Raw genomic sequence first — 23,146 nt, 5'->3', positions numbered from 1 at the left:
CATCTGTAACTAAGGTAAGACCATCAAGTGGGTTACTAAGTGATCCAAGCCTGAAAGCACTGCTCTCCCATTCAACCTGTTTTGCGTGTACGCCTGCTAGCAGGCATCCTAATGACGCTTCCCCTGGCTCCGTAGGCATGCGTGATTGCTGTACGGTCTGTGGCTGGGAATAATCTTTCTTTCCTTCATATCATCTCTGGGGAGTGCTGAATCTACCAGACTAAGAATGCAAGTGCCATTTATAGATCAGGGAAGTAACCATCAGAGACAGAGAGAGACTTAAAAGCACGATGACTTATCCAACCGAATGTGACTTACTGACGTGAGACAGTGTGGAAGAGGATGAGTCTTTGCTTTCCCATGGAAGCGGTCAGTCATAAAATCCTCTTTTTGTGTGTCTTCATCACTCTTCCACTGTTCCAAAGGGACAACAAAGTGGCATCGAGGATTTGAAACTGTGGGATGAGATGTGCTGTCATTGAGTGGTTGTTCATTACGTCTTGACAACTAAAAATATAGACAGAAATACTGTAAAGACTCACTAGAAAAAAAAACTGCTAAAAGGTAACTTCAATAAATAGTAAGATCCTAAGGCTTTGACGTCTGATTAGGTAGAAAAGCTCTGGGCTTTTTAACTTGTAATGTTTTTCTCCTACGCACTGTTTCTTTTGGTTTGCAATCTAGGGTGTTGCCATGGGTTCAATAACAACGGTTAACACCCCATAGCTTCAGATTTCATCGCTCTGGTGAAAGGAGCAGAGGTTGAGATAATGCAGCTTGTCTACCTGGAAACTCCAGCACTGCATAGATGCAGGGCCATGGGTTTAACCATAAATACGTGTTATTTATGAAATTCTGTAAGCTTTTCTTTCTTTCTTTCTTTTTGCTTGCAGTTTACAAGGCTAATTTAATGTAATGCCTAGAACAAATAAAGATTAAACATAAAACCTTGACTATAGGCCAATCCAAATTTTGCTATATTAAAAAAGAAACTTTCAAAATTGCAAATTGAATCTACCCGTAGATTCATCTACCCAAGAATGTAAAGATAACTATACATTAGAAAAATCTATTGATATAGTTCATATACTAACACATTCAAGGAAAAAAAATCTCAGTATGACATAACCAGTAGATGCAGAAAATTCATTAAATAAAATTTGAAGCTTATTCATAATTCTAAAAATCATTAACAAAATAGGCAACAAAAGTATATATCAGGAGTGCAGCAAATATCATGTTTGTTTAAGCTTTTATTTTTAAAGACCCTTCCACCTCCTTCTTTAGTTTCCCATGAGCCCTGAAATCATTTGGGGAACTCAGAGGGAGCTAGGGGAACAGCCCTACAGGTCCCAAGAGCCCACAGTCCTGAAGGTAGCGCTCAGATGGGCTGCTTACACCTGCGTGACCTTCCCGAGAGACTTAGTTTCTCTCCGCCTCCTTTCCCAAAGCCTTTCATAATCTCGCTCTCCAAGATATCGTTTCACCTCCTTCGATATGGTACCTGGCACATGGTGAGCACAAACTCCATGGAGACAGTCGTTATTAGCTCCAGTTTAGAGAGGAGGGAAACCTGATACAGACAGTGATAGTCGGTTAATAGCTAAGCTTAAAGCAATATCTCAAATGGCTCAACTCCAAGGAACATACGTCTTGTTCTTGGGTTTGAGAAAATACAAGCCAGTTGCACGTTTGCACTAAGAAAGGTAGAATACTCGTGATATCAAAGGTGGTTCTGGCAATTTACACGAGCCCTGAGCCGCTTCTGACATGGTTTTCTCAGCAGCAATGTTCCACTTTGAGTTTCCAGACACCCACATTCCATCCCTGGACCTCGCCTCTCTGATGAGGCCAATCTTCTGGGCGATGCAGCCGAGGTCCAGGAAGGTATGTGGGATGGGCTGGCATCAGGGTGATGAGGGTCAGGAAAAGAGTCCGGGCCAGGGAACTGCTTTTCTGTGTACGTGGTTTAATAAAGATAAATCAGTCATTCCACGTTTTGATCTTTTTAAAAATCAAAACATCTGTCTCCATCATGGCTACCGTAGCTGCTCCAAGTCAGCCAAGTTGCCTTGATGTTGTCCAGGTGAAAACTACTGCTGTTTATGGGACACCTACCATCTTATAATGCTATCTGATGTTATTCTTGTAATTGCCCTTTTAAAGGGACGGGAATCAAAGAGGTAAAATAACTGGTTGGAATTCATATCAGTAAGTCGTAAAGATGAGATTCCAACAGAAATCAGTCTAACTAACTCCAAAAATCAAAACTAAATGATTTAGGTAAAGGCGTTATCTTGTTTGCATTATGTAAATAATATACATGGAATTGTATATTATTTGTATTGTAATATACAATTCCATGTAAAAAGGAACCTGATTGAGACTTTCTGGGACCCAGACCATCAAACCTGAATTGGTTCACCTGCAAGTTTACATCCAACCTCAGAGTGGGATTCAGGGGCAGCCTGGAACACAAGAGTAGCTGATCCAGAAGCATCTCCTGCTCCTGGAAACTTCCCTGTCAGCCATCACTCTAGGCTTCCCCTAATTTTTCTCTTAAGAAAATCCACGATCCAGCCTGAGATTTTTTTTTTAAATTGAGGACATACACAGAAATACAAAATGAAAATAAAAACAGATCAACTGAAATACAAAGTTGATGCAATGCACAAAGGCACAAAAAGTACCAAAACACAGGTCAGTATGATCTTTCCTTTTGGCATAAAAATACTGCTCATAATTATTAAAATAAAAAGTGTTTTTACTTTAATGAGAAGATGAGGTCTTTCTGACACTTTATTTTTTTAATCCTCTTGGACAATCTTTTACCATCGTTCATTTCATAAAAGTGGAGGAAATGCGATTTACTAGTTAATGAAAAATAACATAAAATCTTTAAATTCTGTGTAAAAAGAAGCCTTCAGAGTTACCTAGCTCAACCTCCTAACAAATTCAGGAAACTCTTCGATATATATTCTTCAAGTTGGTCATCCAAATTCTGAGTGCATAGTCCTGATCTTCACCAGCTTATTAGAGATAATAAAAACATTCTTCTCGATACAGATGTTTAACTCTACTTCCCTGCAAACTCCATACCCAAATCCTGGTTCCAACTTCTGTAGCATCACCTAGTAGGGTCCCTTTCTCTACTGCATGAATATAGATGTCCCGTCTCTCCATTCCAACTACTTGAACAGGGTCATGTTTTCATAATCTTGGCACATCTAGCTCAAGTTCAGGGACTATCGTTGGTGCTCAGTAGGGTTTTCAATACATGAGTGGATACTTTCTTGAATATCTCCTCTTCCTTCAGTTCTTTTCCTAGGTCTCCGGCTCTAATTCTTCACTATTGCAATAACTTATCCTGAAAAGCAAAATATCCAGAATTGGACATTACACTTCAGATATGGAACTGCTCCAATTAAACAAACTTTTATTACTTTCATGGGGAGTTCTGGGTGGATGAGAAACTATTTTTGTTAACTTGTGGCCTTGATTTTCTGGGAAAGAGAGATTTTTCAGCTCAGTGACCACCTCACCCTTCCTCACTGCTCCTCTTCGCTGCCTTCTGAGCTTGGGATTGATCAGCTTTTAGTGGAGTCATCTGCCTAGATTTCCCTGCTGTGAATTTTCCCAGTCCCTAGGGCTTAGAGAACGGGACCCCACACGCGAGACCTGGTGCTGCGGGTTCTGAGATGGGGAAATCCCTAGAGCACCTGAGTGGCCCTAAAACACATCCCGAAGGACTCAGCCCGTATCTTCTGACGTGAATGCTGCTCTGAACTCGTGCCCCAGCCCGAGTGACTGGGCTTCCTCTTTTTTTTTTCGGCTGAGATCAGTTCAAAGAACCACCTTCACCCTGATTCTACTTCCAACAGCTCCCCTCCTCATTAAGGCTTAGAACTTTACATATGGCAGGAGCTGAATTCCTTGTAGCTCCTTCCCCCCCTCAACGTTTACTATCTGTGTGACCCTGGATAAATCTGCCGAGAGTGCTAAGCTTTAATTTTTCATCCCTTGCTAACTATTATGTATATAGAATGATAAACAACAATGTCCTACTGTACAGCACAAGGAACTATATTCAATATCCTGTGATAAGCAGTAATGGAAAGGAATATGAAAGAGAATATGTATATTCTTTTTAATATTGGGAGAGATATATATATATATCTCCCAATCTCCCAATTTATCCCTCCCCTATATGTACTACTATATATAAAATAGGTAACTAATAAGGACCTACTGTATAGCACAGAGAACTCTACTCAGTACTCTGTAATGACCTATATGGGAAAGGAATCTAAAAATGAGTGGATATATGTATAACTGATTTACTTTGCTGTACACCTGAAACTAACACAACATTGTAATTCAACTCTACTGCAACACAATTTTTTAAAAAAAGAAAATATATATATATATACACGGGTGTGTGTGTGTGTGTATATATGTGTGTGTGTATATATATATAACTGAATCACTTTGTCGTAGAGCAGAAATTAACACAACATTGTAAATCAACTATACTTCAATAAAAAGAAATTAAAAAAATTCTCCATCCTTAAAATGGGGCTGATACTGATACCTAGTTAGGATTTGGGAGAAAATTAAACAGATTCTTGGACGTGAAGTGCTGGCACTTAAGAAGTGTTTCTTTTCAGGCTGAGGAACATATACAACACTTACCCTCCCTGAGTCTGGAGCCCCGGCCCTGCAGCCCAGCTCCACACACAGGCTCAGTTACTTCTGCCCACACCTCTTTGATGGGGCTGCTCACCTGCCTGGGTGTCCACCTGCTGTCCACACTCACCCCTCTTGAACTCCCCAGCTCTGTATTTCCCCTTCCTTCTGGGCCCTCTGCCTCTCACTAGTGGCTGTTAAACTAATTCACAAAAGCCCTGGGAGTCTTTTCTCCCCATACTGTCCTCCAGCAGCTCAACTGAATTCCTGTCCTTCCACAACCCTAAGTGGACCTTCCTCCAAGCACAGCCAGTGCCCCACTCCAGGGGGCACTCCACAATCCTTGGCCTTTGACCTTAGGGGTCTGGCCATTCTATTGCCTATTAGTCCATATACATCAGATTTGGTACCCAGAAAGTCATTAGCATCTTCTCCCTAAATATGTGCTCGCAGCCATGGGGGAGATTCTCTGAGCTCCCCGGGGCCCACGAGCCACAGGGTAAGAAGCCGTGAACACAACCAGCCATGTTCCACAACCAGCCACTGGCTCAGCCTTTGTGATGACCTCCGGAGGGCTCCTCAAAATGAGGCAGCCCTCCATCCACAGTGGTCCAAGGAGTCCCTCCAAAGCAGAAGAAGGGACTCCCTTCTGACTAAAAAATTCTGGATTGTAATGATAACATATTCTTTTTATTGATTGATTTTCGGGGGTACACCAGGTTCAATCATCTGTTTTTATACACATATCCCCGTATTCCCTCCCTTCCTTGACTCCCCCCCCTCGAGTCCCCCCCACCCTCCCTGCCCCAGTCCTCTAAGGCATCTTCCATCCTCGAGTTGGACTCCCTTTGTTATACAACAACTTCCCACTGACTATTTTACAGCTGGTAGTATATATATGTCTGTGCTACTCTCTCGCTTCGTCTCAGTTTCCCCTTCACCCCCCGCCCCCTCCCATACCTCGAGTTCTCCAGTCCATTCTCTGTATCTGCGTCCTTGTTCTTGTCACTGAGTTCATCAGTACCATTTTTAGATTCCGTATATGTGAGTTAGCATACAATATTTGTCCTTCTCTTTCTGACTTACTTCACTCTGTATGACAGATTGTAGTTACATCCACCTCATTACATATAGCTCCATCTCATCCCTTTTTATAGCTGAGTAATATTCCATTGCATATATATGCCACATCTTCTTTATCCATTCATTTGTTGATGGGCATTTAGGTTGCTTCCATGTCCTGGCTATTGTAAAGAGTGCTGCAATAAACATGATGGTACAAGTTTCTTTTGGGATTCTGGTTTTCTTTGGGTATATGCCCAGGAGTGGGATTACTGGATCATATGGTAGTTCTATTTGTAGTTTTTTAAGGAACCTCCAAATTGTTTTCCATAGTGGCTGTACCAACTTACAGTCCCACATATTCTTCATGCTTGGGACATCTCTTTTGCCATGAAGATGGAAATGTGTTTTTTCTCATTCCAACCTTAGGTTGCTTTGTATTCTTTTATGAGATGGTCAGTCAGGTGTGGCCGCCAAGAGAGCAGACAGCATTGAGGCTTAGGAAAAACTAAAGTGTATTATATACTCAAACGTCCGGTCCTTGAGATGGGAGATGCTGTACAGGACCAGCTGGGAAAGACACGGGGGTGGTCCAGAAGACAGCAGCAAAGCAAAGTCAGGTCACAGCCAGTTTCTATCAGGGTTTGCGTGAGAAAGGCAAGCCAGGGCAGGGTGAATAGCTTAGCAGTGGCTAGTTTGAATGATTTCAGAGAACTTTGGGTGATAAGGGTTGTTCCTAGATGCTTGATACCTGGCCCTGGGGTGATGAAGGCAGAAGAATATTGCCTTCTGGGTGTACAGCCCCTGGAGGACACGTGGCCCTGGATGGCTTAGTTTGTGTAACTAAAGCATGCCCCAGGCTGGGTCCTTTTCCATCTCTAAGGATTGTCTAGCCCTGGCAGGGGCAGCTCCTCTTTAGCAGGGATATTTCTTTCTTTTTGTTTTCTTTTTAGGATGTCAAAAATGTCGTAGTAGATAGACAATTTGAAAATCTTTACAGTGCATAGGTATTCCTTCGTCTATGGCTTGAGCTGACAGACAGACCTTCCTTTGTCACCTAAGAAATTTAGTAAAATGAATCTCTCTTTATTTTCCTGATCCTGGGCTGCCACTGACCTAAAGCCCTTTCAGTTTGGGGTCCTTCTTCCCTACCCTGACTTTTCCTAGTAATTGTCTAGTAATCACCATCATTACAGGACATGGCAGACTTCTGATCATAGAATGTGTGTCCTGAAGGAGGGCAAGCCAATGTCCTACGAACCTCAGGAAAAACAGGCTTTGCCTAGTTACAATGATTCATGAACTACCTAAAACACGTGTGAGGAGGGCTGGGAACATTGCTTCTCTAATTCACTGCTTAGGAACCACACACACACACACACACACACACACACACACACCCTCTGCAGCACCGAGTCTTTACGATCAGGGCTAGTCCTTCCATAAGAGTCAGGCTCTGGCTGCAGAAGGAATTAACGCCAAAATAAGCCTGTGTTCTTTGGACGCGAGCGGTAGGAGGCTTTATCCCTGCCGCTTTCCTCAGGATGCTCTGTGACGACAACCTCACAGGCTTGTTTTTCCCTTTATGTTCAAACATTCTGGCTTGACTCCAGAGGGCGTCCAAGGCGACAGAGCTTCCCTGCAGCCCACCCACGGGCCCTGCAATCTCACAACTGGAAACATGCATCTCCTTGAAAAGGCATCGCCCAGTTCCCTCGCGTTGACAGCGTCACCTCAGCCCCACCCCAGGCCTGGGCTTCCTCCGGCCTCTTTCCTTCCTGACTCTCTGTAGTTCTGAGTGGTTCAGTCAGGCGGTTTTGCCAGTCGACGGTCACTGGGGCTTGTGTATACTGGTGTGCATGTCGAGGGCTGATCTTACCAGGAGCGTGGGTGGACGTATCTCAGGAAAGCTTGAAAACCACCACAGATGCTAAAATATTTTCCCACAACCTGTGTGTTTAGAGTTACTGGAATACCACACAACCTCCTAATATCATACAACCTCCTTAATTCTAGAAAACCTGGTTCAAGCCTTTTCTACAAGAGATATGTACATCCAAGAGGATGACGTTAACTTTTAAGCACCATCTAGAATCTCGTGATAGAGACCCAGCTGTGATCCTGGTCCTTTCCCTGTCCACCTCTATGATAGATGGTGAACAACGTCCTTTCTCTAAGCTTTAGTGTGTTAATTTGCAAAGCAAAAAAAGGTAAAATAAAGCAAGCGTTTCAGGCTTGCTGTTAGCATTAGGGGAGAGCGACACAGAACTGAGGCCCTGAGAGAAGAGGTCCAGCTGGACCAGGGGCAGGTGTCACTAGTGTGGGGGCTGGGAGCACACAGAGAAGCCTTGCTGGCATCACAGGGTGCCTGTGGGCTGGACCTCCCAGGCTGCACCACGCTGAACTGCTTGGGGATACTTTTCAACCGCCTGGCCATCACTTTTTAGATAGTCGAGGTTTTGATTAGCGCTGTTCTACTGAACTGACAGTAAAATCTCCCTGGGAAAAGAGGCTGGGGAGACATGCCTACAGATGGATAAGGTCACGACTCCCGACGTGTTGCTTCCATACAAAGAGCGTTCTTGGATTCAGATGACAAGGGTCGAGGTCATGAACAGCCCTGCAGGGGACAGGAGGTGGAGACCAGCTTTGCTTGGTGGCTCCGGCATGGATGTTGTGTTTCCATGCCAAGGCAACTCTGGGACCAAGCAACCAAGCAGCAAATGGAAGCTCTTGGTTGGTGGTGCTGGGGAGTGAGTTTCCCAAGATTTTGGCGCCAAGGAGCCAAATACAAACGATTACAGAACGCATACCCTCTCATCCTATTATGTCTCCTCTCTTGAATGTCTGTGGATGTGGAAGCTGGCACGGGTATGTTCACAAGCTGTTGAACATCTGTCTTTGAGGACTGGCTTCTAATTTTTTTCAACGAGGGCATCCAATCTCTCTTCCTAGAGGAAATCTGCATGAGATTTGAGAGTTCAGACTGTCAATGATATTTACATTTCTCAGTTAAAAAGCCAATATTTCTTCCTCTGGCCCTAAACTCTATGAATGGAAAAAGCTGTTTTAGTTCACAGCATATTCTTTCTGTTAAGATTTTCAACTTCTGCAGGACTGCCAGCGCTCATCAATGGAATGAATTTTTCATAAATGGTATCTACCTTATGTGGGTGCAAGCTGGCATTTTGATTAAATTGAAGCCAAAAGTTATGTTATTAGCAGAGAAAACATTCCTCTCCATCCACTCCTCCAATCAGCCTCAAGTGAAAGGAGGCCAGGCTGGCTACAGCTGCAATTGTTACGAATGATTTTTAATAAAATCAGTAGCTAAAAATTGTCGAATTTTCAAAACGTATTGGAAATCTTTCTCCATGTCGCTATGCTGTGTACATTCTTGGCTAAGAATGGATTTTGATTTGGATGTGGGACATCTATTTGTTCAAGCCAAGCACCACTCAAGTTTCCATTGGCAGATTATCTGCTGGGTGAATTAGCCCAAGGAATTAAAAATAAAAATTCCTAAACCGCCTTTTGCTCGACTACCCAGAATGTTCCCCTTGATTGCATGCTGCCTGCCTGATAGCTTGACTTCAGGGAACAGGAAAACGTTTTAGAAGCCAGCGATGTACAGAAACGGGGCATTCTTTTCAGAGCCTGTGATTTATTCCAAGCCAAATGCAAATCGATTTCTCACTTCTTTCCTTCCATGGCTTATCAATGCCACTGTTTTCCTTCCTTAGTCTAGAAGATCAAGAATTAACCACAAACGCAGTATGCTGGGGGGGCACCTTTGCTCCTTAAATGCTGGGGAAAGTCTCACACCTAACTACCTTTCTTTTGGATGGACAACGTGAAATCACTTCTGTATTCTTCTACCAGAGAAGCCTCCACTCTCCAAGGCCTGTCTTGACAAAGCGTGTGTGGTGCACTTGGCAGGACTGAGCAGCTCAAGGGCAGTAACCGTTGTCACAGTCCTCGGGAGGAGTCCCCCAAGTGCCTCCAGTGTAGCGACAGGTTGACTGCAGTGAAGAATACTTGGAGGCCGTTTCCATGATCTTTTCCAGCTTGCTACAGGCATTCGTAAGATAGAGTCTCTTACGGTGCAGGTTTAGCAGGAGATGCAAGGGGAAAATGCCCCATCTGCCTCAAACTCAACTCCCCAGTGTTCATCCCAATGACTGTTCTAGCTCAAGAGATGCTGGGAACAGAATCACTTCTCTTTTTAAGAGATGTCTTGCTAACCTGGGTCACCTCTGTTTGTGTCGGCATTCACAAATAATGACATCTCACCTTCCAACGTAGGGAGGGTGATCTATTCTTCTTCTCCAGCACTCTAGTGGAAACGAAAGTACAACCAGTGGAGATGGTACAGAAGATGAAATGCATGGAAATCCAAGGGTCTATCTCACTCACTAGCTTCTGTCAGCTACCTAAATCATCTATTACCTTTAGTAAGGGGTGATGCTTTTTTGCCAGGTGTTCTTGAAAAGGGCCAGTCTAATAGAAAGCTAATCTCACGTGACAGACAACACACTGCTTAAAGTATTGTATCAATAGGCTGTCTATCTGGATCTTCCTAGGGAAATCATTTGTCTTGTATTTTAAGACCTTCTCAATTTATCTGTACCTACAAGGGAAAACGGGAATTGAGATAATAGCCAATACCAGCCGCTTTATTTTCCTCCCCAGTAAAGATGTCCTGGGTTTTCATTTTGACAGCTTAAAACAGAAACTCAATCATTTAAAGGTCAAAGAAGTAGCAGACATTATCCAAAGAGTTCCTGGTCTCTGAGCAAATCACATCTGTGAGTTCAGCAGTACCCAAAAGATTGACTAGACTAATAAATAGTCTCTCTGTAACTGCCCAAAAGAACAATTTGCAGGCGGTTCTCACAAAATGCGAAAATAGCTACAGAGAGACAGGACTTGATTTTCTGTTGGAATACCACACAGACCTAACTTGGAGAAAGTCAAACACAAGGGCACGTACACTTTCCATAAAATATGAGTGTTTTGGAATGAACAGTTAAGTTCAACCAAAGCAGCTCCCAGATCAAAGTACTCGGGAGCTGACCTGGCATTTACAAAGCAAGGCGGGTGACTAGTACAAAATGGTATCTGTTCGTAGGGATGCTTGTGGTTCTTCTGGGCAACTCAGCCATGACTGCTTGAAGGTTATATCAAGGCAATTAGGTGCTAGAAGGGAATTTTCAAACAAGTCCGGAAATCGCCAATCTCATAATTCTTGGTGGAAAAATAATGGCAGATAACTTTCAAACTCTTTCCCTCACTCTTTCCCTCTCCTCATCTGGATCTGTACCTGAATGGACTGTAGGCATACGTATAAGCATTGCCGTTAGCTACTCGGTACGTGTCAGGGACTGTGAAAGGATGTTTGGGAATATAGCTCCGTCACTCCTCCTAGCAGCCTATGACCTGCGTTTTTCCAGAGGTGCAAGCAGAGACTCAGAGACTAACATGTAGAAGTGCACAGTCTTACCAGTGATCAAGTAAACCTCTGAACTCAATTTCATGTCTGTTAGAACCCAGCTTCTCAATTCTTGAAGGTGGTAGATCTCCATCATGAGGATACGTGAGAATCGATGCAGGAGTTGAAGCAGGGGGGATGGAACCAGAGTGACTGGGGTGGAACCCAAGGGTCTGCAGGTGTAACATTCTAGGATCTCAGAAGCAGGTTGTGGTAGACTACACTTTAGGAAACACCCTACTGCTTGAGGGGTATCTGAGTGAGGTTTCAGAATGAATGAATAAGAATTATTAAGAAGTGTCAAGGGCCAGCTTTTTAGGTAAATCTACATCATAAATATCTAATTGCCTTCTTCAAATTCATCCATTTCTAAAGATCATTTCCTGGTGTCTTAAAAGTCCATTAACATAGACCTTAAGGTTGTCAGGTTGCAAAATAGCACAATTTTTTAACATTTTCTTTCCAAAATGATTCCAAATATTAGGATAAAAGATTCTTAAAACAGACTTTGGTACACGGAGCCAAGAAGCGAAGGTATTAGCAGTTTAACAGGTTTTGGAATCAGGAAGGGAGAGGAGAGAGCACAGAGGGAGAAGAACCACTTTCGAGGCCTGTTGAACTTGAACTCTGCTTTATGCAGCCCTGATTTGTGACCAGCTGCTTTCATGATTCCTCCAATTGGTCTCCAGCGGCCAAATCTGACCCAGCTCCCTCTTCCCCCACTTCCTTGTTTTAAATGAGATCTGGTTTTACTTAGATGAATTAAATGTCACTATATTTGTTTCTGTGAATTGTTCCAGCAAAAATTACAGCATCAGTGTCTGACTTTAAACGTCTGTAAGACTGTCTGCTTCTCTGAGCTATTTATAGTTACGCTCTAACAAATGCTTCTAGATAGCTATTGGTTTTCTTCCCCTTTACAGAGCCTCGGAACCAGTGCACTTCCGAGTACCAGCTGAAAATACCTGTTTTTTCTTTATTTGCAAAAGTAATGCATGGTCATTGTAAAATTTTTGAAAATGTAAATGGACAAATAGAAGAAAGGGGGGAGAAAAAAAATGGTCATACCACAGAGGGCCACAATTCACATTTTGTTTCTGTCTTTGTGTCTTTTCTCCATGTTTAAACGTATATAAACTTAAAAAATGATACCATACAAGCGGTTCTATAGTCTCCTTTTATTTTTTCACCAAACAACGTTTTCGATTTTTTTCTGTCATTCTTCTATTCGATCACGTGTAATGGCTACATTAAAAGTAGCGAGTAATGATAGGATTGTACCCGTACCTATGAAACCACCCACGTTTACTAGATGGCTGGGCCAGAGCCAAAACTTGCTACTACAAATCGCCTTACAGATTAGCCAAGTCATTCCACTCGCTCGAGATTGTTTCTTTCGGGTAAATTGCTACCAGTGGAATTGCTGGACCCGAAGCTGTACCAGATTCACAGACTATTGTCACGTGCAGTTCACTCACCTCCAGAAATAGTTCAAATTAAATGTCTATAATACAATGTAATATTATATCTTTGAAATGACAGTGTAATAACACGCATTCATGTTAGGGGAACCCCATTTCTGATAATTCAATCATCATTTTAACAAATTTTATTAACACTTTTTAGTGCCAGGCATTTTTTTTTTTCAACTCCAGATTTCCAGAGAGTTCTGCAGCATAATTTACCATACTAAAACCTTCAGTTCTAGGGAAGCTGCAAAGCAAAAGTGAATAGAAAGACTTTAAAAAAAAAACATGTAAGAACTGGCAGCGAGGGCAGGTGAAAGGCAAGGTGAAAGGAAAGGAACTGAGAGCTGTGTTTGCAGAACTGACAGGTTGATGGTGGTACAGATCTAGGAATGCTGATTCTCTTGCTAGGACTGGAATCTCCTTGAGGATATTGCATTGTCCAATCGGTCTCATTCAATCGTTTGTTAATTCATCCCTTCAGAGTCTGATTAGGGGCGGTCCATACGCTACTCATCCCTCCAGCTGCTGGGGGTGCCGTGGTAAACAGAACGAGGAAGGCTTTTCTGAAGGAATTTACAGCCTGTTCCTTGGGCAACCCAGCCAACAAACAAGCAAACCCATCAGTTAGTGGTAAGTGTTTTGAAATAAATCATATTAAAGAGACAGAAAAGAACAGTATGGGGGTGCGTTTTTAGTTTACATCCTCATCATACAAGCCCTCTCTGGAAAGGATGAAACATCAGTGATAAGAAGCCACACAGGCAGAAAAGGAAGTGCAAAGGCCCTGAGGTAGGAGCATCCTTGTCAGTTGGAGTGGAGCTCAACACACTTTTCCTGTAAAGCACCATGTTTCTGGCTTTGTGGACCACGTGGTCTCTGTCGCAGCTACTCAAGTCTGCAAGGGTGATGTGGCAGTAAGTAGTCGCAGGCCATGAATAGGCAATGGTCTGACAGTGTTTCAATAAAAGTTCATTTACAAAACAACCAATGAGCTAGACGCACCCCATGGACTGTAGTTTTCTGCCCCCTGCATTAGTGAAGAAGAGAAACTCAATGATGAGAGAGTGTGAACGGTGAGAAGAATAACGGGAGATAATTTTCGGAGATGGGCAGAGGTCAGGTATGTACAATCTGTGACAATACTGATGATGGAAACGTCTCTCACCGCACTGGGAAGACACTGGGTCGTTTTAAGCAGGGGAGTGACAGGTTTTGATTTTATTTTTTAAAAAGAGTAGATCCAGGTACAGTAGGGGCAGAAAGAGGAGGTCTCTTAGAAAGCCGCTGCTGTGGTCCATTGAAGACCTGGCCCATTAAAGACACAGCGGTTTTGGCAATGATGAGAAGAGCTGCTTTGAAAGAGAGCCAATGGGACATGCTGCTCCTTTGCATAATGGGAGTAAAGGAGAGTGAGAGACCACCACTCTTGCATGTAGGAGATACCTTTAAAATGTAAATCAAACTGAATTTTAACTGAATGTTTTCCGTTTCAAGAAACAAAAGCTATCCCTGGTTAACACAAGTAGAAGAAAATATTATTGAAAAGATATGAGGTAACTTATAGCATCCAAGGAAGTATAAAGAAAGAGACCCTGATTTGAGCAGACTCAAGAGGCAGAATGAAAATCTAACTTCAGGAACTGTCTCCCTGGAAGCTGCTGCTTGTGTCTTTCTCTGGGAGATTGAGACGTGCACCATCACGCCACTGGCTTCTTGACTCTTCACAGTTGCCTGGAATAATAGGATTTAGCATGTTTGAGTCACTTCCTCAGGAATCAGTCTTGTTCCTGAAGTTCTGGTTGGCCACTCCAAGGTCAGGTGACCCTGCTCCAGGTGGAGATGTTCTGATTGGCCACTCCAAGGTCAGGTGACCCTGCTCCAGGTGGAGATGTTCTGATTGGCCACTCCAAGGTCAGGTGACCCTGCTCCAGGTGCAGGGTGAGGAAAGTCTGTAGTGAGAAGTGGCTTCTGCCACCTCATCCAATTCCCAGTCACCATCATCTCTTACTATCCAGTTATTGAAATACCTTCCTGATTTACCTTCCTATGTCTGCTTTTAAATTTCTCCAACCAATTTACCATGGTACAGTCAGAGTGATCTCTTAAAAATGCAAACCTTATCATGCTGCGTTCTTGGTTAAGATACTTCAATCGCTTTCACTGCTCTTGGGAGAAAGACGCAGATCTTTAATTCTACCTAGTAGGTCATTTGTGCTCTGCCTCTCTCTCTTTCCAGCTTCAAATCCCCAACACTCCCATTCCATCCACTGCCTCGAATTCAGTTCTTTGGAAGGCATGCCCTGTGCATCTCTGAGTCACGGAGCCTTTGCAAATGCTATTCTTCTGCCTGGGAACCTCTTTTTCCCTTTCTTCTTAGTTGACTTGACCTCATCGTTCAGACTGTAGTTCAGACATCCATCTCTCCCACACTCCATAAGGACCCAGTATTATAAGCTATTGCAAGAAACAGGGGAGAGATATTCATTTAAGTTGAGGGTTAAAGGAAGACTACAAGGACAGCTTCCAAGGTGCTAACATTTGTAGCCTTTTATATTATGCCATTCGTCCCTTTAAAAACATTTTGAGATAAGTCAACTATTGTCATGTTTTAAATAAAAAACACAAAGAGATTTGTTAAGACGCTGATATACGTACAACTAAGATGTGGTAGAACCATACCTGGAATCCAAGTCTTTGATCTCCATATTCCTGCTCTTTAACTGCGCCACCAGAGGACCATATTGTGGCACTTGGACTGCACCCCAAGGTCATAGGAGAAGGATATTTACATTTCAGAATAACCTCACCGGTCAAAAGTGGCAAGAGATGAGTTAGAGGCTGTTACGTAAACCAGGTAAAACCAGGTTCTTCACTGATTGGGAAAGCTCAAATTCAGCACTAAAATGCAGATGCGTTCCTGTAATGACAGGTTCTTGTGAGAACCAGGCCGTAAAACTAGCTGAGCACGAAGGATGGAGCACCCCAACTGCACCTACCGATAGTGAGAGGCTTAATGAGAGCACCTCAAACAAACAGAATAGGGCCACAAGGTGTGAGCTGAGAGCACTTTTGCCTACAGCGAGAGCCAGGAGCATTGAAGAGCATCTCTCAGCTCCAAGGTCAGGTCCTGGACCCAGCTGTCTCCGATCACCCCTGTGAAAGGGCACCCTCTCCACTGGCTCCGGCCACGCTCCGTATTCATACCTCATTTTGCTTTCTCCTTGGTATTTATGCCGCACTCTTGGTGACCATCTCCTTTTCCTGTTTATCAATGCCCGACTCTCTAATGCAAATTCCACAAGATGGGACTCTTCGCTAATTCCTGAAGGTGGGTAGGTCCAGCACGCAGGAGAAGCTCAAATTTTTTAGAAAGTGAATTATAAAAAACAAAACAAGAATGAAAACAATCAGTCACAAGTTCTCCACTGGAGGGTTTTGGAGACCACTGAGAAAGTGCTTTCCTTACACAACAAGGGGAAATTGAACTGTGGTCTCTTAGAGAGACGTTAAGATCTCATGATATCCAGCCTCTGTACAAAGCCGAGTCCCACTCAAGGTAAACTCTGAGCAACAGGGGCTGACATCCAACCAGCACCAGGATAGGCAGGCTGATTTTCAGAATAAGAACAAGAGAAAGCTGCAGAGCCATGTCAGTAAAGCAGGTACCTACATTTAAGACAAAGAATAAGGATGATAAGGGCCTTGTGAATTTCTTAACCTGATAACTTTGTTGAGCTTGTCAGTCTTGTTTCCTTCAGGTTGGTCCGTCAGAGTAAACAGAAATAAAATTCTTAACCTGACCTGTATCGTGTATACAGGAGCGTGTGAGTGTTGAGAACAAGGACTCAGAGGTTTTCCATTTGGTAACGGTTGTGAAAGAGAAAAGAAAATGACCTGGTCCCTGGGGTTCAGGAGAAGTGATGGAAAAGGACAGAGAAGTTGCCCAGGTGGCTTAATGGTAGGAAACGGTGGTGACATCCATACCTATTGGGAACCACATATTATCTGCCCTGGTGTCATGCACCTGGAAAGCTCTCTGAGAAGGTAGAGCATGTGCTCTGATATTTTACAGAGGGGGACACGGTGCTCATGGGATCCAGATTCAAGCGACAATTACTGAGTAGCAGCTACGAGCGCAGCACAGTGACAGACGGCCGCCCATCCTTACCTGGTTCAAACCTTAGACAGCTCAGTGGCATCGGTATCCCCGCATCATGAATGAAGACACTGACGTTCAGGGAAAAGCTACATCAGCCACTCAAGATGTGGAGGGTGGACCTGGAACTGGAGCCTACCTCCCAATTCATGATTTCTCTACAATACCTGAAACATTTTACTTCAGACTATTTCTTAATAATGGGGTTATTTGATCTCTAGACCAGAATAATTGGTTATTACAATTCATATTATTTTGGTACTATCTTGACATCCAGAACATGGAGAAACAGAATCCCAGACTTCAGATTTCTTCTACTTCTTTATAAAACACAGCATCCTTTGGAGTGAGGCAGGATTTACATAAGTGATAGATATCACTTAGGGGAAAACTGGGCTGGAAAAAGGGTTTGCAGATAAAGTTACTACTAATTTTGTCAGGCTGGATTTCTGTTTCTTCCCAGCACCTCCTTCTTTTGGCTGATGACATATTATAACTCCCTTTCCTGTTATGAAACCCCGCTATTCCATAAACTGGCATAAAACTTTCTAAATTGACTCAGAAGGAGAAACTGTAAGGTTATACCAGGGAAGAGGTAAAATCCATGATCACTGAGAAGCTGGACCAGGGATGGAGCGTAGGGCTGGGAAGCAGGAAACAGAGAGCGAACGCGAGCTGCAGGTGAAGGCACAGCCTGCTCTGGGGGTGACAGCAGCTGAGAAGGAAACATGGGATACCATGGATTGGTCAACAAAGGAGACACTGTTTGAAATCAGAGAGACAGGGAGGACGTGGAGAAGGACAGGCAGTGTCCAGCAGGGACTGGGCGAAGCAGGTGTCCGGTGGCTGAATGTCAAGGTCCACCTAAGAGCATCTGAGTGTCTTATGAGGACGGCAGGCCAGATAAGGCTCAGGCTTAATTCTGAGGCAAGAAGTTGTGGGAGAGGTTTTGAGCAAAATAACTTGTTTGGGTTCTCTCCTAACTCATTTAACCCCTCTTTCTTTCCTCCTTGCCAACCAGAGCCCACCCATGTGCCCTCTGATCACACCTCCTCCCGGACCTCGCGGTACCCTCCCCCCACCTCACCCCCGCACACAGACTCCATCCGAGCGGGTCTTCAAACACAATGACCCTCACGCAGAATTCAGGCCTCTCTTTCTATTCTCTGCTGCATCCACTCTCACGTTTCCACTAAAATTTATCTCATCTAATCGTTTTGCCAGGAAAGTAACTTGATTACTGATGACTTCATGAAACCCATTTACATGATAAAGAAAGTACTTGTTTATCTCAAAGGCCATGGGCCTGAGTAAGTGAATTTTACCAAAGACATTTACACCTTTATTTGTGGTGCATCTCAAATTACACAGAGATGATTCCTATTGCTATTCATATATTTACATTAAGTGGATGCTAAAGACAGGACCACATTTTATTATCAAAGCGACCCAGGATTATAAAGTCTTAGCCATTGTGTTATGCCCTCAACATGCTAATGCAGAGCTTAGGTTTGAAGAACTATCTACAGAGTCGTCTGCTCAGTAAATGGCTGAATTTGAGAGGATGGGGCAAAATGGCAGGGGAATTGCTTCTGAATTGGTGAGTCTGACTGAAGCATTGTTTTGCATCCAGGAAAGGGGACAGGTACGCAGGCTGCTGCTTTGTTTTGTTGAAAATATTCCCTGTCATTTCTATAGCCCATTGGAAATGCGCTCTATTTGTAAAGGTTTCTCCTTGAATTCACACAAAGATCCAAAAACCTGGGTCCTAAGAGCAGATCTCACCAGTCAAAGTAGACTAAGGAAGATTTTTTATGTCTTAACTTAGTTCAATGCGCAAGATTTGAGAAAAGCCATTGTCAGGATTGGGTCTACTCACCCCTCAAATGTTCTCTCTCTCATGTGTTTGCAGTGCTTTCCTGAGTATCTTGGCAAATCGTAATGAACTTGGGTGGCGTTCTCAGGAAGAGCCACCGTCCTCACTGTGCATTGCAAAATTCCTTTTTTAAAAATAAAAACCACAGCAGAGGATGTGATGGGTGTGAGGCAGCATTCTCACAGCTGTTAACTTGTATCCTGGACATTGCTACATGATTCAGAAATAATTTTTCCACATACTCACATTTGCTCACTTGTAGCTTGTATCAATTGAAACTTCCTTCACCAATTAGCACACTGTTGAAGGTATTTTAAAAATGGCTTGTTTATAACAGTCGCTGACACTCCAGGAGTTCAGAGTGATGCCAAGCAAATGCCATTGCAAATGAAACCTTTCTTTCTGTGTTGGCAGCAGGAGAGAGCAGCCAGCCAGTGGCTCCTGATTTATGAACGGAGCTTTCTTATTCTCAGTCTCCCACGGTGTGTGCCGTTCCCTTTAAAGAACTGGGTTAGAAGGATGCCTTTCCCAAGACAATAACCCTATCTCCAAATCTGCTTCTTAATTTGCAATCATGTGGGCCTTTGATTTGAACTGTCCTGTTCTCATGCCTCAAACGACCAGGTGAGAGAGTGGAAGCTGAGAACCTTGAGCAGCTTCTTGTTTGTAAAGGTCCTTCAATGGCAAATCAGGCAGGAACCTACAAAGAAGCACAATTTGTGGGACTATTTTACCTTCAACATTGCAGAAAACATTTTGTCAGCCTCGGGTCACGTCTTGAAAGTATGCAATTGTCTCCCCAAAACATGGCTGGGGTGGTGACCAAAGAGAGGGTGTAACCTTTCAAAGCAGATCTGGAGGCCGGCTGGGTGAAGTGGCCGGGGGGCAGGCAGACGGACGGGGGAAACTCAGACGTGCCTTAAAGGACATTTTGGCTGTAGCCAGAGTGTCCATCCTCACAGTGGTCCAACAAACAGAGTGTTTATTGTAAAGTGGGCCTGATCCCTGGAGAAGAAGAAAAATGATTCCTATTGACTGGAGGGAAATTAACTCATTCCTCCCTTTCCTAGCAGGGAAGGCACTGGATAAATAGTTGGTGATTAATTTCCTTGGTTGGTTTCAAGGGGTGAGGGGGGGGTCTCCAGGTCCAGAAAAGTATTTACTCCCACGGAATTTTCTATGTTGCCCAGTGGCAGGAACCTCTAATCCAAATCTCCCCTCCCCTTCCACACCCCTCCCCCACCTGGCACAGGTAGACCACGTGGAAAACATATTCTAGTAATTACTCCACCGTTAACATTGGGCCCTAGTGACTCCCTTTTTTTTTTTTTTTTTTTTTTTGGCAGAGAAGTAGCTAAGGACCATTTAATATTGAATTTTTAAAACTTACACTCAGACTTGAGCTGGAAAACCGTTGGTCTATAGCAAGGATGCTAAAAGCCATAATAACTGAACGTATCAACATAACTTGATCTTTTAAAGAGTGAACACATTTGGAGGGAGGAAAATGTCTTTGCCCAGGGATGACTGTGAAACCATCAGGAATAGAAGGAAGAGCTGGTGCGAAGAGTTCAACTGCAGCACGCCCCCTTTAAGAGGGAAACAAGATTAGCAACCTTGGCAAATTTTCGGCTTCTATTCAGAGAAAAAGAGAAGCGCTTCCAGTGTCAAAAAAAAAAAAAAAAAAAAAAGAAAAAAGAAAAGAAAAGAAAAAAAGGATGGCTGTTTTGAAACGAAGGCAGAAGCAATTTTATACTTTATTGAAAGCTTACCTGGGAGTGGTTTTACCTCCTCTGGGGTTAAGAAAGATTTTTTTTTTTTTTCCTCTCAGGACCAAAGGTGGAGCTAGGTTAAAAGAGTTGAATCTGAAAGAGCACCCCTGTCAGTTCTGTTCTGTCCTGGGAGGCACACAGGGGAGAAGAACCTCTGTGGATGAGAGGAGGCTACAGGTGCAGAAGGTGAGAGACCATCTATGACACAACCCACATGTAAGTTACATTGTAACAGGAAGGTAGAAACCCTTAATTGCCTCCTTTTTCTAAGGAAAACCATCAGACTGAAACAGTAAGCCTCTAAGATGGCTAGGCAAATGCCTGAATTCTATCTTTCCTTTTTACATTATAGATTATTTTGTTTTCTAAATGCCCTCGGGCCAGAAGAGCCCACCAAATGAAGACAATTTTTTTTTTTAAATGTCGGGTCAGAAGAGACAGTGAGGCCTCATTTTGGGTAATCATAGTGTTGACTGAAGCCTTAGGCATATATAAAAATGCTGTTTTCTCTAATTGCATATTTTGTTCCTGTAATGACTGAGTTGAATTCTAAACTGAAATGAGTAATCAATACTTGATGTCTCCACCGTTCAAATGCAGTCTTCGCTGTTTCAGATGGCATCAAATTGCTTCCATCGGGGCAAATTGCTCTAAAGATGGGCATTAAAAGCTAAAGAAGTGTGTTACACTTTCTGTTTTTCAGGTTTGACGTGATCGCCCAAACTCTCCCGTAGCAGCACACCAAGCACCGCTGCCACTTCCAGGAGTCACCCGGATGCCCAGAGGGCACTGGAAAGCATGAGCTACTACGGCAGCAGCTACCCGATCGTGAACGTGGACCCCAAGTACCCGGGCTACCCCCCAGAGCACATCCTGGCCGAGAAGCGAAGAGCAAGGCGGCGCCTGCTGCACAAAGACGGCAGCTGCAACGTGTACTTCAAGCACATTTTCGGAGAGTGGGGCAGCTACGTGGTGGACATCTTCACCACCCTGGTGGACACCAAGTGGAGGCACATGTTCGTGATATTCTCCTTGTCCTACGTCCTCTCCTGGCTGACGTTCGGCTCCGTCTTCTGGCTCATCGCCTTCCACCACGGGGACCTGCTGAACGACCCCGAGCTCACGCCCTGCGTGGACAACGTCCACTCCTTCACCGCGGCCTTCCTCTTCTCCCTGGAGACCCAGACCACCATCGGCTACGGCTACCGCTGCGTCACCGAGGAGTGCTCCGTGGCCGTGCTCACGGTCATCCTGCAGTCCATCCTGAGCTGCATCATCAACACCTTCATCATCGGGGCCGCCCTGGCCAAAATGGCCACCGCCAGGAAGAGGGCCCAGACCATCCGGTTCAGCTCCTTCGCCCTCATCGGCATGAGGGATGGCAAGCTCTGCCTCATGTGGCGCGTGGGTGACTTCCGCCCCAACCACGTGGTGGAAGGCACGGTGAGAGCCCAGCTTCTGCGCTACACAGAAGACAGCGAGGGGCGGATGACCATGGCCTTCAGGGACCTCAAGCTCGTCAACGACCAGATCATCCTCGTCACACCGGTGACGATCGTTCACGAAATCGACCACGAGAGCCCCCTCTATGCCCTCGACCGAAAAGCCGTGGCCAAAGATAACTTCGAGATTTTGGTGACTTTTATTTATACTGGTGATTCTACCGGGACCTCCCACCAGTCCAGGAGTTCCTACCTTCCCCGAGAAATTCTCTGGGGCCACAGGTTTAATGATGTCTTGGAAGTGAAGAGGAAGTACTACAAGGTGAACTGCTTACAGTTCGAGGGAAGCGTGGAAGTCTATGCCCCCTTTTGCAGTGCCAAGCAACTGGACTGGAAAGACCAGCAGCTCCACAACGTGGAAAAAGCCCCGCCGGCCCGAGGATCCGGCACGTCCGACACCAAGGTCAGGAGAAGGTCATTTAGCGCCGTTGCCATGGTCAGCAGCTGTGAAAACCCAGAGGAGACCACCGCCCCTGCCACGGATGAGTGTAAGGAAGCACCGTATCAGAAGGCTTTCCTGACTTTAAACCGAGTCTCTGTAGAATCCCAAATGTAGTCCCGAGTTATCCGGACCAGGGCTACCACTCAACGAAGCCAACCACCGAAGGCAAGTAGTTATAAACAGAGCTTTTGAAGGCGGTTAGAGCTGTCATTGATGGTGACAGAAGATAAGTAGAACAGGTTAAACTTGATAAAAGATGGCTAACCGTTACGTCGAATCCAACTGTTTAATTTTTTTTTTTTTTTGGGCTAGCAAGCTTTTGTATTAGGGATGCTATTAAGAAGCCTAGTTGATTAATTTCCATCTCCTTTTAGTATCACATATGCTTGTATCGTCATGTGGGGGTACAGTAGCCAGTAATGGGGAACAAAGGGAGGGTACTGGGATAAACAATAACAGAAAGTAGAAAGACTGGAAAATAACACAAATAATATTTTAAGTGTATCCACATTGACAGTGTAATGAGTGACCTATAAAAACATGCTATCGTGCAATCACGATTTGCAAGGAATGTGTTCAGTAGCTTGTGATGCTGAGCTATTTAACCGTGAAATCGGCCGACCAGCCTGAGTCGTGGTGTTTGCCCCTCCGGGTGGCTCGGTAGCAGCAGAGGAGGCGCCTGTAGCAAAG

General features: G+C 44.2%; 1 protein-coding gene across 2 annotated transcripts; it reads left to right on the top strand.

The window, feature by feature from the left end:
* On the top strand, positions 1–22,737 carry KCNJ16 (potassium inwardly rectifying channel subfamily J member 16). Of its 2 annotated transcripts, XM_057716383.1 has the most exons (3): positions 1–14; positions 20,572–20,698; positions 21,216–22,737. In XM_057716383.1, exon 3 carries the CDS (start codon positions 21,311–21,313, stop codon positions 22,568–22,570), a length of 1,260 nt encoding a protein of 419 aa, XP_057572366.1. In that variant the 5' UTR covers positions 1–14; positions 20,572–20,698; positions 21,216–21,310; the 3' UTR covers positions 22,571–22,737. The 2 variants fall into 2 exon arrangements, with proteins under 2 accessions (XP_057572366.1, XP_057572365.1); XM_057716382.1 differs by lacking the exon at positions 1–14 and having other exon boundaries at positions 20,480–20,698.
* Positions 22,738–23,146: the final 409 nt, after the last annotated feature.

This window comes from Hippopotamus amphibius, chromosome 17, assembly GCF_030028045.1.
Source record: "Hippopotamus amphibius kiboko isolate mHipAmp2 chromosome 17, mHipAmp2.hap2, whole genome shotgun sequence".
In the NCBI taxonomy this organism is placed as follows: Eukaryota; Metazoa; Chordata; class Mammalia; order Artiodactyla; family Hippopotamidae; genus Hippopotamus; species Hippopotamus amphibius.
Note: the sequence above shows the minus strand (reverse complement) of the source record. Positions and strands in the feature narration are given on the sequence as shown.